The sequence below is a fragment of the Chaetura pelagica genome, unplaced genomic scaffold, assembly GCF_000747805.2.
Source record: "Chaetura pelagica isolate M959 unplaced genomic scaffold, ChaPel_1.0 scaffold283, whole genome shotgun sequence".
NCBI lineage: Eukaryota > Metazoa > Chordata > Aves > Apodiformes > Apodidae > Chaetura > Chaetura pelagica.
Window position 1 is genome coordinate 167,454 of NW_009952688.1, and position 15,678 is coordinate 183,131.

General features: G+C 52.4%; 1 protein-coding gene across 1 annotated transcript in view; it reads right to left on the bottom strand.

Moving 5' to 3' along the window:
• Positions 1-15,678, bottom strand: part of CNTFR (ciliary neurotrophic factor receptor) — an 87,185-nt gene that overhangs the window by 8,298 nt on the left and 63,209 nt on the right. Inside the window, exons 3-5 of the mRNA XM_009993790.1 lie at positions 14,823-14,940; positions 13,889-14,055; positions 6,474-6,637 (exon numbers count right to left, since the gene is read on the bottom strand). Of these exons, the coding sequence (XP_009992092.1) occupies positions 6,474-6,637; positions 13,889-14,055; positions 14,823-14,940 (449 nt within the window). The remainder of the gene's footprint in view (positions 1-6,473; positions 6,638-13,888; positions 14,056-14,822; positions 14,941-15,678) is intronic.

Consider the following 15,678-nt stretch of genomic DNA (forward strand, 5'->3'; position numbering starts at 1 on the left):
CAGGGAATTTTGCAGGGAATTCACGGTCCGCAAGTTAGCTGCTGTTTCGGGTGCCTTCAGGCCCTGTGAATGCAGAGGGATCCCAGCAGGTTCCCATCTGCCCTGGGGATCCGGCTAAACTAAAAGCAGGAGTAACCCCCAAGGAAGCCCCCCTGACACTGGGAAGCATAGGAATGTCACTGCAAGGAGCCACTGCAGCCTGCGGAAAGATGTCGCCAGGCGGAAGAATAAATGTTTTGCTTTCTCCCTTTCAAAACCATGTCTGGAGAGCACACAGGTCTGACATTCATTACTAATAAACGAGCCCCCAAATGCCTCCTCCTTCTGCAGCACCGCAGGAATCACTTGGGCTAACCCCAGACAAAACTTTCTGTCCAGACAAAAAAACTATAGAAACTAAAAACAAGGGAAAAGTGAATGACCCCACCCTACACACACCCTTATTCTTGGCCAGCTGGGCAGTGGAGAAGCCCAGCAGGGTCTGAGCTGTGGTCCCTGCTGTCATCCTCCAGAAAAAGGCTGCTGTGCCACTGCTGCACATAACTCAGCCCTGCTGTTGGTTTGGGACATTGCAGGGCTCCTCTGCAGCCTGGGCTGTGTCACACCAGCTGCAGCTGAATGGCTCCCTCCTGGCTTAAAATTAAGAGCATCTTTGAATGCAGAGCAGTAAGCTCATTAATAACGAGACTCTTCCTCCAGATGCTCTGTCCCCTCCTGCCAAGTGACAACTGACAGAGCTCGCTTTCACTTGGGGCTGCAGGGAGGATGGGATGGGGGATGCTCAGAGTGCTCAGCACCAGCTCTAGCCCTGCTGGACAATGGTATTTTCTGCTGGCAGATGCATTTACCACACTGACTCTGTGGGCTGGTGGTGAAAGCTGACAGGTGCAGCTTGTGTGTGGGCATTGCAGGGCACAGGCACCTGCCTCTGCAGGCAGGCAGGGGAAGCTAAGCTCGCCAGCACATCCTACCTGCGTGTGGGGGTGGGGGGTGCAGGTGAGCACAGGCATAGATCTGCATGCATGAATGCTCTGCTGCTCAGTGGGACCTTCAGGGCTGCCTTTGGAGATCCTGCCAGGTACTCAGTACTTTTAACTCACTAGCAGTTCCCAAGGGGGATGAGAACACCCAGACAGTGCCAGCCAAGGGGTCCAAGCCTGGTTCCATCCCTGGAGCTGGAGAGCGGCTGGAAAAGATTATTTCTGAGCATTTCCCACCTCCATCCTCCTCTGAGACACTCCCTGCTCCAGCCCTGCCTGTCCCATGCCAAGCTGCAAATGACACTATTATAGCCTCAACATTTTACTCCCACCTATTAATATTTTTTTTTCCCCTTTCTTTTTAATCACTGACTTTGCAGCAGGGAGGGAAAGGGAGAGAAGTGCAGCAATAAAAACTACCAGGCATGAAGCTGTAACCCAGCTCACTCAGGGTGACCTCCCTGCCAAGGTTGCTTTGCAAAGAACGGGAGCACAGGCAAAGCAGCAGAGGCAGAGGTTGGGGGAGAGGGGTAGGGGTGCAAAGAAGTGCATCTGCTGCAAAGTGACATTGCCACCCATGCTGGTGGGGACACAGCTGTGGCAGGCAGTGGCACTAATGGCCTTCCCCAGCTCCATCCCTCCCCCTTGCCTGTCACAGGCAGGTTAAACATTAGCATACACTTTCAGGTTATCTCAGGCTAGCCCAAGGCAGGAGCTTCCAGAAACATCCTGTGAGATTTACCTATCTCACTGAAAAAATGTTGCTTTGGGGTGGGAGATGAGCCTGAGCCCACCCTGGCAGCCACCCCTGACCGTAGGAGTGACAGTGCCCATCCCAGAGGACCACACCCTCCTCACATCAGCAAGACCAGCTACTGAATATTTGGCAACACCCTCAAATTGTCCATCTGTCCCCAGATCCCCATCATTTTCCCAGATCAGACCTGCTCAGCAGCAGAGCTGGCACAGACACCTACATCAAGGGCTCTGCGGCCCCAGCTCCTTAAATCCCAGGATGATGGGAGCACCTCTGCTTGCTTTTCCAAAGAAGGAAGTTTCCAGCCTTTGCAAATGCTCACGGACGTGGCTCTAATGCTTCCAAAACAGAAGAGGAAGGAGAGAACCGAACCACATTATTAGCTTTAAATATCTCATGACCTTTTACTGCAAATCTCAAGATCTGAAGCGCAGCCCTCCTCACGGTTCGTTAACATTTCATGTTGTCAGCGCGGCCAATGGGTTCAATTAGACTTCACGACGGCATCTGCAAATTGCTGGCAAACCCACTGGAGGAAATCCTCCCTCGGTCTGGCCGCCAGCTCTGACGCTGCCTCAGAAATACCTCCTGAGCCTTTGCCACGTTCCCAGATGTGCACTGAGCTGGTTGGTGCTCAGAGCACACGAGATCTCCTCCCAAACACTGGCAAAAGGGAAGATCCCGCTCCAGGAAACACTACGGCTCAGGAGCAAACGAGGTGCAAGACTTGCCCTGGGCTCCCCAGGGATGCTTGGGATGGTGCCTGGACACTCGCCTGCATCTAGGGGTGAGTGTGCAGATGTGCTTGCTGGGAGATCGCATGTGTGAGTGTGGCGACTGCTGCTGTTGCAAGTTAACTGAAGGAGCCTGTAAAACCAGAAACAGGCTATTAGCAATCCATTAGGAAAGGATATCCAGTTCCAGCCTAGGTAAGCCATTAGAGGAACATCTGAGAGCATTAGGAGAGCTCGCTTGGGGCCAGGATGGGGCTATAAAACAGAAGAGGAAACCACGCTAATCTGGCTTGAATTACAAACTTAAAAGCAGGAAAAAAATAAAGGATACCCTAAACATTTAATGTTTTATATTTAGGAGACAGAAGGGGAGATTCTGCCAAAAGGAGAGAATAAAAAAATCTGTTTAGGCTACAAATATCCCGTGTCTCTTCTGGCAGCAGAGGAGCCACCAGCCCCTCTTCCAGAAAGGGAGGAGCATGACTCTAAGGCTGCTTGAGTTTCAGAGTGAGCTCAGTGCTGGTGGGGTAGAGGGGAGCCAATGGCCACCTGATGTGACAGGACTGCAACCCCAGCAGCCTGGAAATACCCATGCCCGAGTTCGAGGAAGCTGCTGCAAGGCACCTTGAGGGAGCAAGGAGCATCTGGAACATGCCCTGCTGCATGCTGACGTGGAAATTCATCATCATCCTCTCTCCATGATAATAGTCCCCAAAGCGCATCAGCACAATTCCCAGGGCAAACTGCAACACGAGAGCTGCTCAGCAGCCTGAGCAGACGAAAGGCACTGCTGAGCGGGGGCAAGAGTGTGCAAACAGCACTCTGGGGCTCAGACCCACCTTTGCCAAGTGCTGGGAAGGGGATGCGGACGTCCCCTCAGCTTTGGGTCAGCCCTAGATGTTGCTTGATGCTGGGAGGATGCCTGGGCACAGCATCACCCAGCTCCCTCTGGGGTAAACGGGCATTTATGCCTAGCTCATGCAGAAACAGCCTCTATAAGATCCACTTTTCCAGCCACAGACAGCTTCATATTCTGGTGCCAAGCCCTGGCATTATCAAAATCCTGAAAGGAAGAGCCTGGGAGAAAGCAGACTCTGATTGAATCAGGCCCTACGGTATTCGACAGCTTGACATCCATCTGATCCTATTAGTGCTCATTTGGTCCTGCCTGCTGAGGTACCGTGCATAAATCAGACCCTGAAAAGATAACATGGGGTGGAGGGGAGAGAGGAGCTGCTGCTTCTGCCAAGAAATGCAACATGTAAGCAGGGCCTCCATGGATATCCCTGGCCCTGGACAGACTCTGGTGCTCCCGTGTGGGTTTGTTCCATCATGGATGCTGCGCTTCCCATGGGCTGCCAGGGGACTGGCAGGAGATGCTTAAAATCCCCTGCTGGCGCATGGGTGGGCTGCCATGAGAAGGCAGGGATGAAGCTTAGTGTGGGGACCTTGGGCACACAGTGATGTGCCAGAGCATGAGGTTATCCAGCTCCTCCTAGTTGATGGTGGAGGCTTCTCCTCTCCTTGCTGGGCTCCCAAGGTGCCCTGTTATCAGCAAGCAGGCTGTGTGCAATGGTTTTTCCATGACAGCAGCCAGTGGGGACAGAAAGAGCCAAGACGTGGGACAGATTATGGCAGGAGACCTTCACATTGATAATAACTGACACCCCCAGGCAAGTTCGGCATGCATGACTGCTGCACCCCTTCTCAGGGCACTTGTCTCTTCGAGGAGAGACCCAACACCACCCCCACAAGATGAACTGGATGGCTGAGCTCGGCTTTGGCCTACCAAGCTATGTCCTTCCCTCTCCTGGCTGGATACGGGGGAATGGGGATACCCCTCAAGATGCCAACAAGAATAGTTCAAGCAAAGCAGAGCTCAGCATGGCTTGGGCATCCTCCCAGCATGATGGTTTCAATGGGGTTCATTTTTGGGTGCAAATCCCTGCCTTTGCATCATGCCCAGCGGGGCTAAGCAGGCTGAGCTTGCCAAAAGGAGTCTGGGGTCGGAGCAGCTCTGGCTGCTGCAGCGCTGCCATCCCCGGGTGCTTGGGAGCTGATTGAATTAGGCTTTGCAAATAATTCATCTGATGAATAGTGGCAGTTTTCCTCGAATCATCCACAAATCAGATTTTTCATTACCCAGCCAGTGGGGCAGAGAGTCAGAAAACAAGGCAGGTACCACACTCACTGAACGCTTGCACTTGCTCACCGGCAAATCGTTCTCCAAACACACTTCTCCATCTGCCGGTGATGAGGGACACATCTCTTGTAAGGGGTTATTGCTTAAAAGCTCTACCCAAGACTGCTGCACCCTTCTGGGGTGCTGGGATACCAGCCCTTCCTGGCCATCCTAGCACCCACCACCAGGGCTGTTACCTTAAGCTCTCTCAGCAGCTCAGGGTATCTTCAAAAAGGTGAAATCAAGCTATCACTGCCATAGAATTACCTTTTTCAGCTCTGGTGATGTTGCCACCAATGTCACCAACACCTCCATGTACTTCCCACCATTGCTGGCTGCCCAAAAATGCTGATGGAGAGGCCACACCATCCCTTTGGAGGCAGTGCAGTGAAGGGACTGGCACAGTTTGACCCCACCAATATGATACTTAAACACTCACAATGGAGGGAATGGCCATCATGAGGGTGTTCACGTAAGAGGCAGCTTACTGGCACCATTTCTGGGTGCAAATATCTGCATCTTCAGGGTGCCTGGCTGGATCAGGCTGTGGCTGGGTAAAAACATTAGCTTTTTCAACAACAATTTCACACCTTGAAAAAACTGACCTTGTGCTTGTTTTTTTTTCTCATTAATTCTTTCCCTTATTTTCACAACTTCTACAATATGAGCATTTCTCCCCAGTGTGAAAAAAAGAAATCTAGAGCAAACTAATACCCAGTGCTGTCATATACCTCAGGATGCCCAGTGGAAGCTTTCCCACCCCCAGTAGGGAAGCAACGGGCAAAGCAACAAGCTTCAAAACTGTTTCCCAGCCCTCCTCTGATTTTCAAAGCCATCAGCTTCAATCTGAAACATGACCTGCAGGGCTGACATGTCGAAAAACCCAACCAACACAAAAAGTCACCAAGACATTGAAATCTTGCAGAGATATAAGCAAAGTCTCAGGCATTTCTCTTCCCAAGAAGAGCTGGGAGGCAGAAAACACCGCTCGGCTCTACAATGCAGGCGAGATCCCTGTGGCCTGAATGCTGCCTCCTATTTTATTTATTGATTTTTATTCAGGGGGGGGAATGGGGAGGTGGTGTAAAAGGTTTTAGTAAGGAAAGCACCTCATTATCTTCCACCTGGCCCAGCTCAGTGCAGGGAGGATGCTGGATGAGCCATGCCAGTGCTGCAGCAGAGCACTTCCCTGCACAAGCGGAGCATGCAGGCAGCACACGGGCGGGGGGCGGGGGGGGAGGCGGGGGGGGGATAATAAAAAAACCCCACCAAACCCGTTTGTTATCTTCCTGCAGCTAACAAATGAAATCTGTCCTCAGGGCTGCCAAGGATTTCACTGGCTGGTTTTTTTTGGTTTTTTTTTTTAAAGAAACAAGAAATAAAAGTAGGAAATACGATAACATCTCAGCAATCGCTCTGTGACTGCGCTCTGAGTTACGGCGAGCGGTATTTTATCTTCAGTTCAAAATCTAAATGTGGCAGAGGCACATTTAAATGTGGTGACATTTATACTTTAAATGCCTTTTACATCTCGTTGGCAGGTTTTATACAGAACATATGTATGGAAAATAGATAGGGGCCATGGATGAAAACGCAGAGCGGGGAGAGCCCGCAGATCCATTTGTAGGCAGAATACGAGTTAAAAGAAGAGAAAGAGAGAAGGGAGGGGAGAAAGAGAAGGAGAGGAAAAGGGTCTGGATTGCCTGGGCAGTAAACAGACAGCTTTTTGGGGATCCTGACCACTTGTTCCCAGTGCTGCTTCTTCGCAGCCACCAGCTCACCCCACTCCCTCCCCTCCCAGCCAGCTCAGCATTGCTTACGTGTTGCCACTGGTCCAGGATGAGGGGCCGATACCGCAGGAAGAACTTGAGTGGGAAAGACTCAGGGTCCGGCCAGGATGAGGGGTTTTGCCATGACACCTCCAGCCTCCGAGGGTTATTGGGCACAGGTTTGGCCACCACGCTCTCTGGAGGGTCTGGTTTTACTGGAAGAGAAGAGGATGGCTGGTAAAGCTTTGCATGTGCCATCTTTACACCCCTTGGCACAACTGGCTGGGCTTCGTGCCATGTGTTTTCCAAGGGGAGCAGCCTGAGGCACAGCATGCTGTTCCCAAATTAATTAGATGGAAATTACCTATTCTCATGCAGGTCAGTGGTACGGCTGTCCTGACTCAAAATGAGTTGTCAGGGAGGTGTCAGTGCTGGAGACATATGGAAACAACCTGGCCAAGGAAGAGAGCATCCCTCCTTCCCAGAGCTGCTTACGTCAGGGTGAGGAGCCCACCAAGCCTAAATCCTGCACTTTCTTTGCATCTCCTGATTTCTGGCAATCTGACCCACATTCACACCCTCTCACCTCACAGCAATGTGGCAGCTTGGCCCTTGGCTTTAGGGCTGGAGTTTTGGGACATCCTGTGTGCCAAGGGCAAAGGATTGCAGTGGTCACCTTTATCCCAGCTGTCTCTCAGCCTTGTTCTGCTTTTGGCATACGGGGATATTTTCTTGCTACTTGACAAGTATTTCAACTGAATATTAATTGGCTGTGAGTTATGCAAGTTGCTTTGAAGTTGCAGCTACTTTTAGAGTGGGGGGAGCAAATCACAGTCAGGCTGTGATGAACAGCATTGCCCACTGCAGAGCAAGTGTTGCTCCTTACCAAGAGTTTGCTGAAATCCTGACAGCTCCAACTCCCAATTTGCAATAGCATAGCTACAAAAAGACTGAGATTTGGGTGCCTCCATGCTTTTCCTTTTCTCCTGGCCAGGAAGGAGGTGGGTGCACAGCTGTGCACAGGCTGGACAAGGGCTCTCAATGCACTCTAAGAAGAGCAATGGACAAGTCCTCATGTCCTGGGAGGGCTCTTAACCTTCTCTGAAGTCTACATGCAGGCCAATGGATCCCTCCTGGCCTAAAAAAAAATCTCTGGATTGAGTAATGGTCCCTTGACTCTGGCCACCTTGAACAGCAGCTTGTGAAGGTGCCATCATGAGACTCCACTCTCAAGCACGAAGAAGGGATTCTGGGGCTGTGGGGAGCCCCTCTCTGACTGGCAGAGTTCCTGCCCAGCACTCAGAAATCTTCTTCTCCATGCTAACACCAGGGGTTCACCTGCTATGGGTGGACAGTGATGTCCACACAGAGGCTTTGCCTTTCCTGGAGGAGGAAGGAGGTGGTGGTGGTCAGTGATCTGCTCCCTTGCTAGCCTTGCCTGTTGCCTGCAGTTCTGCCCTGTGCATGGAGGCCATCTCTCCCTCTGCTTGAAGCTGTATGGGACCAGGCACTGATGTGAGGCAAGTCTGCTGCAAGTGGACTTTTGTGTCTCTGCCATTCATTGCCATCTCTGCTCTAGGATTATAGTGGCATCACAGCGACTGTCCCCAGGAAATGACCCTTTCAAAATCTGCTTTCTTGGCTGTGGGTGAAGCAAATTGGGGCACTGAAATGAAGCCACAGCCCAGCCACTTTGATGGAACCCAGAATTGGCCCCATTCCCCATGAGACGTACCCATCACCACCTCCCTCTCCCCAGCCCTCCCACTGAGCACCCTGGCACAGACGCTGCTGCAGACCTTCTTCACCATTATCTTCATCACCACCCTCACAGCCTCTCCTGCACCCCATCGCCTTCCCTCTGCCTTGGTGGACGTAAGGACCTCTGGACAGCTTCCTCCATGCCCACAGCACCTGATGCCCAGAGGATGCTCCTGGAGGTTTGGGGAGCAGCTAGTGAGCAAGCACTCATGGGCCTGACCATGGGTGCCTTGTGAGACCACCTGGCTTCCATTGACCCTCTCTGTGGCAGGACAGGACACCATTTTCCATTTGCAGCTTTATCCTCAGCAGCAGGGATGACTTTCTGGGGCTGTGCTGTGCTGAGCTACTCCAGATGGCTGTGCAATTTCTTCACTCCCCTCTTTGAATCCCTGGGCTCGGGCTGGACATCAGCTTCCATCGACAGGGACTTGGAGTCCAAACTCATCCAGAAAAGTATAAATCCAGTGCTGGCTCGGCAGGCTTGGTTTGCGAAACAGAAGTCTGGTTGAACGAATGCAGATGACTCCAAACTGTGGCTCTGCAGTGAGGAAATGGGAAGAAAAGCTCCGGGCTGGGGATGGATGCAATGGGATACTCCCTGGGGTAACACAGGGGAGCCTGGCCTGGCTTTTTGGCATGCCAGCCTGGAGCTATGGCACAGGGATGCTTAAATGCAGTTGTGCTGGGCAGAGCAGCTGTGCTTGACTGGCAATGAGTGATGCCTCTGTGGTGGGTTAGAAGAAAGCAAAACCAAAATGGTGCCTGATGCTGAGGTGGGAGTCACCTCGTTTGGTGGAGATGTGAGCTTCAGTCCCACTCCTGTGGATTGGGACAGTCCTTGGTGCACAGGGGAGGGCTTCCCTGGCTCTGGCAGAGCATGGCAGAGCCTAGCCATTGAAAGGGAATGTGCTTCTGGCTGTAGTGAGCCTTAAAAATGGCACTGCAGATTAATGGGAAAACTGGCAGAACTTGCTATCTCCCCATGTGTCCTCCTGTCCATGGGACTCCTGCCCAGGCTAGAGAGAGCAGCAGTGCCTGCCCCTCTGGAAAAACAAAGACAAAGCTGTTCCTGCCACATGTCTCCAAGGCAGCAGGGATGCAAGACTCAGGAGAGAGGATGGCAACTGCAGCAGCTGGTCCTGCAAGGACAGACCTACATGTCTTATGACAGACCTCTTTTCACTGTGCTCATCATGGGAAATATCAGGACAGGTCCCACAGGAGCCAGCTGAGGAGTGAGGAAAGATGGGCTGTGTCCAGCTCCCTGATTTCTATGTGACCTTGAAGGAGTCCTTTATCCTCTGCAGGCTCCTGGGTCCCTGCTTTACAGTTGGGGAAGAGAGCTCCTCCTTCCTCAGCCTTTGTCTGCCTCCATTTAGCCTGCGCATGGTGAGGCAGGGGCTGTCAGGCTGCATACATCAGTCAGCATAATAGAGCCCTGTCCTCAGCAAGGGCCTGCAGGCAGTAACATAATAAAAACAATAATAGTAATAATAATAATAATAATGAACCATGGGCATTAGGCTGAGTACTGGTTAAGCGGCTACAAACTCAGATGTAATATTATCCCATGAGCTAAGGGAGCATCTCCAGACATTCCTTGGGAAGGGGACGTGGCCAAGAAGCAGCTCACAGCTCTTCCCACTTGGTTTTTGACTGGTGCATCCAAGCGAGGTCTTGGCGTGCAAGGAGACTTGTGGTGAGAAGCTCTTCCTAACAGCCCTGCACACTTGTGCCTAACGGCGAGTCTCCGACTGCCCATCATCCCTGGCTGTTGTTGGACACCTCCTGAAATGAAGCCTGTGGTTCAGAAAGGCAGCTGAGATCTGGCAGCGTGGAGGGGCCCGTCACCCACCCTGTCTCTCCAATGAGGGCTAAAATGGATCCCTTGTGGCTGTTAAATATCCCCTGGCATTTTCCACAAGCAGAGGGATATTAAACTCCATGTCTTAGCCAAATGTCAGTCTAGGTAATTTAATTCTGCCTCCCTAAGCAGTATGAATTGAACTGACCTTCTGCCTAGGCAACTGTATACCCATGTTCAGAGATTCTGCATTTTGTACAGATTCATCCATGTTTGTCTTCACAGCCCATCTGAGATGCTCTGCAGATTCATCACCCCAGGGCCGGATCTGGGAGGATCACACCATCTTCCCAAGCTCACACAAGGGATGGGTGGTGAGTCTGGGGAATGCACCCATGCCTGCAAGGCCCTGTCCAAGGCTGCTTTGCATCCTCTTAAAGCTGTGCATCTTCTCCTACTGATTTGCCCCAGGCCCATACAAGAAGAAAGGCGCCAGGACGGGATGCAGGTGCTGCTGTGAGGCAGTGACATCTGTGCTTTCCTAGAGGATGCACGTGCTGGCTACCTGGCTCTTGGGCTGAAACATGAGCGAGGAAGGAGGGACATAAATGTCCCCACGAGGGAGGTGCACAGCTCCTGACACACTATCTCACTCCTCCCTGGCACCTTTCTCTGCCCTCAAGCCCTCTCCTCTCCAGCTTCTCCACCTCCTTTCCCACCTTCTCTTGCCTTGGGCTGTGGCCCTGATACTTGCAGGGCTTTGCAGAGCCTTTCCCTCCCCATCCTCACTTTTATTAATACTGATACCTTTGCAGATGATGCAATTATGAAAATAATTTCCAGGAGTGAGACAGGGTGAGAGGCAGCCCGGATGTCCCACTGATGAGAGATGGAGGCCAGAGAGCTGGAAAACCTCTCCCAGTCATCACAGAAAATGGAAATGCAGAGAGATCCCTGACCGCTGTCTGCTAATAACCAGCATGATGGGCTTGGGACAGCAAAAGAAAGTACCTTTCATTTACACTAAATTAGACCCCATCTTCTGAGGGGCTGGGGAAGGGGTTTTCTGCTTAGGGCTCCAGGGAGGGAGGATGAAAAAAAGGAAGCAAAACCAAAGGAGGTCACTCCTTCCCAGGGGCTTTTTTGTGCTTGCCCAGGCTGGGTGGGGGGGTCTGACTCAGTAGTGGATCTGCTCCCGGCTCAGCTGGCACCAGCAGGGAACGCTGCTGGGTCTTGAACTGGCTCCAGGCTGCTCCACCCCCAGCAGGGCACAAGGTCAGGGCTTCACGCTTGGGGTTTAACCTGTTTGCAGAAGGTGTGATGGGTTTCTCTAGGCTAAGTGGAAAACACAAGACAGGGTCTGACATCCCCAGCTCTGGGATTTTACAAGAAGCACCTTGCAGTCACTGGTTGACACCATCTCTCCCTATTAGCAGGATGTGTGCACTTGTGGCAATGCTCCCACGCAGCATTTTTCCAATGAGCAGATGCAATGGTTTTATCCTCAGCCATAGGTTTTTCACCCTGCCATCTAGAAGAGCAAAACCCAGCACAACTTCCAAGATGAGTCTCAGGCCAGCTGACACTGGTAGAGACCTGCAGGGAACCTAATGGGTGCTAGATCCAGCACTGCCAGCACCCACCTTCCTGGGAACATGGCCCTAGGCTTGCAGGCACAGAGAAGACAGCCAGAACATACACTGAAATGCAGAAGCTTTTGCAAGGAGAGCTGGCAACCAAATTGCCTGCCACAATACACTAACACAATGCACTTGTTTTAATTGGAAACAAGTGACAGAGCAAGGAGAAGCTCCGTTCAGCGTAGGTTGTTGATGGGTGGCAGCTGAGTTCATCCTGTAATGACTTGAGCACTCAATCACCACCATGTCTATGTTTCTTTTGCACAGTGGCTGTACCAAATCTTGACGAGGAGAATTCCACAGCTCTAAGGAACTTGGAGATTTCAAGGTCACAAGATACTGAAGTGTTTATGGGAGTGGGTTGGCTCTGGGGTGCAGGACACAGCCCTTCTCATCTGCACCAGCCCATCATACCTTCCTCAAGTGTAATGCCAGAGGGGTGTAGTGTGTCTGCCCATTGGTGCTGGGGATCTCACCTTCCACCACAACCATCAGGATGTGGTCAGCACCCTGCACAGATCTGCTAATGGCAGGGCAATGCTGGCCTCTGTTCACTGCTCCTCCAATTTAGGCGGAGTTCAAATCTCTAGGCTGGATCTGGCTTCTGCTGGTGCTGAGGTGCCCGGGGCTTGCAGCTGGGTGTGCTTCCCAGAGGTGTTACCCTTGTGTGCTGGATGGAGGACCAGATGTTTGGGAATCCAGGCAGGTCATGGGTGGGATGCAGATGTTACAGGACAATGCCCTGAACTCCTGCAGGAGGGAACGCAAGGAACTCAGAAAATGCAGCTTAATTGCTGTCCTGGGCCCCACAGGCTGGAGGTTACCTTCATTTTTAAGGAGTGTATCTTCCACAAACACAGTAATTTCCATTTAAAGGCACTAGAGCAACTGAAACTCCACTGCTTCCCTGCTAAGCTCCTTGCCTTACTATCAACGTTCACAATGAACCAACGAATACAAGCTTTGGATATGGATGGTGGCTACAGGGACATAGGAGGACAGTCCATGGTCCAAAATAATTTTCTCACACTTCTCAAAGCTGGCACCTGGTTTCTTGCTTGATGTTTTCCAGGATTTAGGGTAGAAAGGGAAAATCTGGGATAGCAGTGAAGCTCCTCTTCTTGTATGCTGGCACTTTCAGCTGCTTGGGACTGGCACATGCAGCACATTGAAGACAAAGACTAACTGCTGGCTGCACGTCAAGGCTTCATTTATTTGTTTTTCTGGTCCAGTAATTGCCACATGTAACCAGCAAATTGTATTTTGAAGTGTTCCTGAACTCTGTTCTCTCCCATCTTTCCTGTTCTTTGAGGATGGATAGTTTTGTCTCTGCACCATCTGTAATCTGTCTTTGGCTGGTGGCAAAAGCACTGTGCCCAGCTCCATGCTTTGCCATGCCTGGCACTGAATTGCCTGGTCCATGCTGGTCCTTCACAGTTGGAGAAGCATCCACACCATGGATCTGGACATGGCTGGGGAGCATCTCTGCAGCATGGAACACCTTGGCCCCCAGGACTCACTGCTCCCTGTCTCACAATGTACAGTATCCACTGCCTGGATGGGGCACTGAAGAGGTGCAGAAGGAGGAACAGTGGTTTTAGTAGCATGTTAGGTAAGGGCTGGTGGAGGATGATTTCAGGAGGGCTTTATCCTGCCTAGGGATGAGGGCAAGAGGGTGGGACACTTAAATTTATCTTCCAATCCTAACTCACACGACTGTTTCCAGCACAAGCAGTAAGCTTCTCTTTTAGGCACACTCAGAGGACCAAGAAGGGCAATGCCCTTTGGACCACACCAGCTTTACAGCCCTCTGTGAAGTCTATGGCTGGCATGCTGGGAGGACTACGTCCATTCATCTGCCTTTGATCCTGATCCCTGTGTTCCTGCACCCTTTCTCCTGGGTTCATGCAGCCACTTCCTCAGCTGCCAAGTACAGAGCTCAGCAAAGACGGGAGACCTGGACCATTGGTGATGGGCCCAGACATGGCACTAGGCCACTGATGGGACCAGCATGAAGGCTGCCTGTGGGCATCCTGTCTAGTTGTCTAGGGATGCTCAGGTGCTGGCACCACTTACAGCAGGGCCAGAAGAATCAGGACAGGCATGAGGACAATGACAGCGTGGCTCACACCCCGGTTCCACCTCATGCATGGACAGGCAGAGGCTGCACTTGGAGAGCCTGCCCCTTCCCTGGCCCCAGCAGAGCACGCCAACCCCAACACCCTCCTGGAGGGGCCAGTTGGTGCCGTGGAAGTTACCTATGGCGAACTCGTCAAAGGTGAGAGTGGTGGAGTTTTTGCCCAAGGCATTCGTGACTGTCAGAGTCACCTTGTACTTCACCGTCGAGAAGAGCTGGAGGTATCTGATGTGACATCTGTTTTTGGGCAAGACATCCTTCTCGCAGACCATCTCTTTCGTGCCGTGTCTGGAAAGCAGGGGCAAGAAGAGCTGTTACTTACAGGGCAGTGCTTGGGGTGGGGATGCACCCATGCCACTGGAGGCAGAAGGAGCAGTGCTACGTCCCCTCGTGCACCTGCCCCTTCCACAGCCAAAGGGACACTTTCCTCCTGCCGGGGAATTTTGCAGGCTCATGCGTGTGACATCTTATCCTAATCCCACACAGAGACTCGAGTGAATATCCTAACATTGGTCCCAAAGAAAGCATGAGACCCTGCTGGGGTTGGGGTTGAACTCTGTGCCTCCAGAAAGAGGAACTGGTTCTCCTTTCTCCTGGTGACAGGGACCCCAGGAGCTAATGCACGGCACCATATAAGGGCTGTGCCAAGGGCACACGGTGGGAGATGATGCCCTGCCATGGCTAGTTCTAGGTGAAGGCCACAGCCAGCATAGAGTAGAAGGGACCAAATGCACCAAAAAACAGCAGGCACAACCTCCACAGTGGAAAACTGGTGCAGAGAGGATAGGCTTGGTGGGCTTGGAAAAGGTGCCAGGGAGTTGGGGACTTTCCCGCTCCTCTCTGGGAAAACTGGAACTTTCTTGGGACAAAGCCCCAGTGACAAGCATCCAGTTTGTGTCTGGTGCATTGTCCCCAGGCCCATTTTTGGGACACTTATCCCATATGCTCAGCACAGGTCAGACCTGTTGCCCAGACACTTCAGGGCGCTGCTTGGGACCTGCTCCAGGCTGCAGGGACAAAAAGTATTGCTGCACCATTCCCTGCTGGGCACTTACATGACAGAGATGTTGAAGGAGTTGGGGATGTAGGTGGGGGTGGGCAGGTGCCAGCTGCAGTAGAAACCCTTTGGGTAGTTGTTTGACCTGCACATCAGCAGTGGCTCCTTGGGGGGGGCTGCCAGGGGAAGAGGAAGACATTGAGGTGAGGCTGTCACCAGGTCCTGTACAAGGGGATGTCCCTCCACCCTCAACTGTTACCAGCTCAGGTAGAGGGACACAGTTTTTGCTATGATAGCCTGGTCTGTGTTTATCAGCTCATCAAAGCCTCTGAAGGCTTTGGTCCTATGTCTGGTGCTGAGGTCCTCCATGAGAACTGACCAACCTAACACCCCTCTGCATGCCATGCCAGAGAAGGAAGGGCTGCAGCGAAGTGGCTAAGGGTGCGCTCACTGCGCCAGGGAAGCCGGCAGCACCAGGAGGATGTCAAGGCACCAGTGCAAAACAGAATGCCCCACCAGCTGGGTGTGTACAAATCCCCTGTGTGGTGTGCAGCCCTGCAGAGATGCTGGCGTCCTGGAGGTCTGTCTGCCCATGTGCAGCCCGTGCCTTGAGTATGTAACACGCTTGGGCATGAGCTTCCTCTGTGCATCTGTGGGTGTCCAGGGGGACAGCAGGGCCCTAGTGGGAAACCACAGCCAGGCCATGGACTCCAGACAGGGACAACCCAGCCCATTTGCCACGAGCATGGACTGCCAGGGTGGGTGGCTGGGATCCTGGCCTGATGCTGCACCGCTGAGCCCGTGGGAAGAAAATAACAATGGGTTTTGCTGGAAAAGCTTTCGGGGAGGGGGGTGGGTGGTGGGGGCTGTGCCATGAGCTTCAGCTGTAGCACCTTGCCGCAGGGCACCAAGGG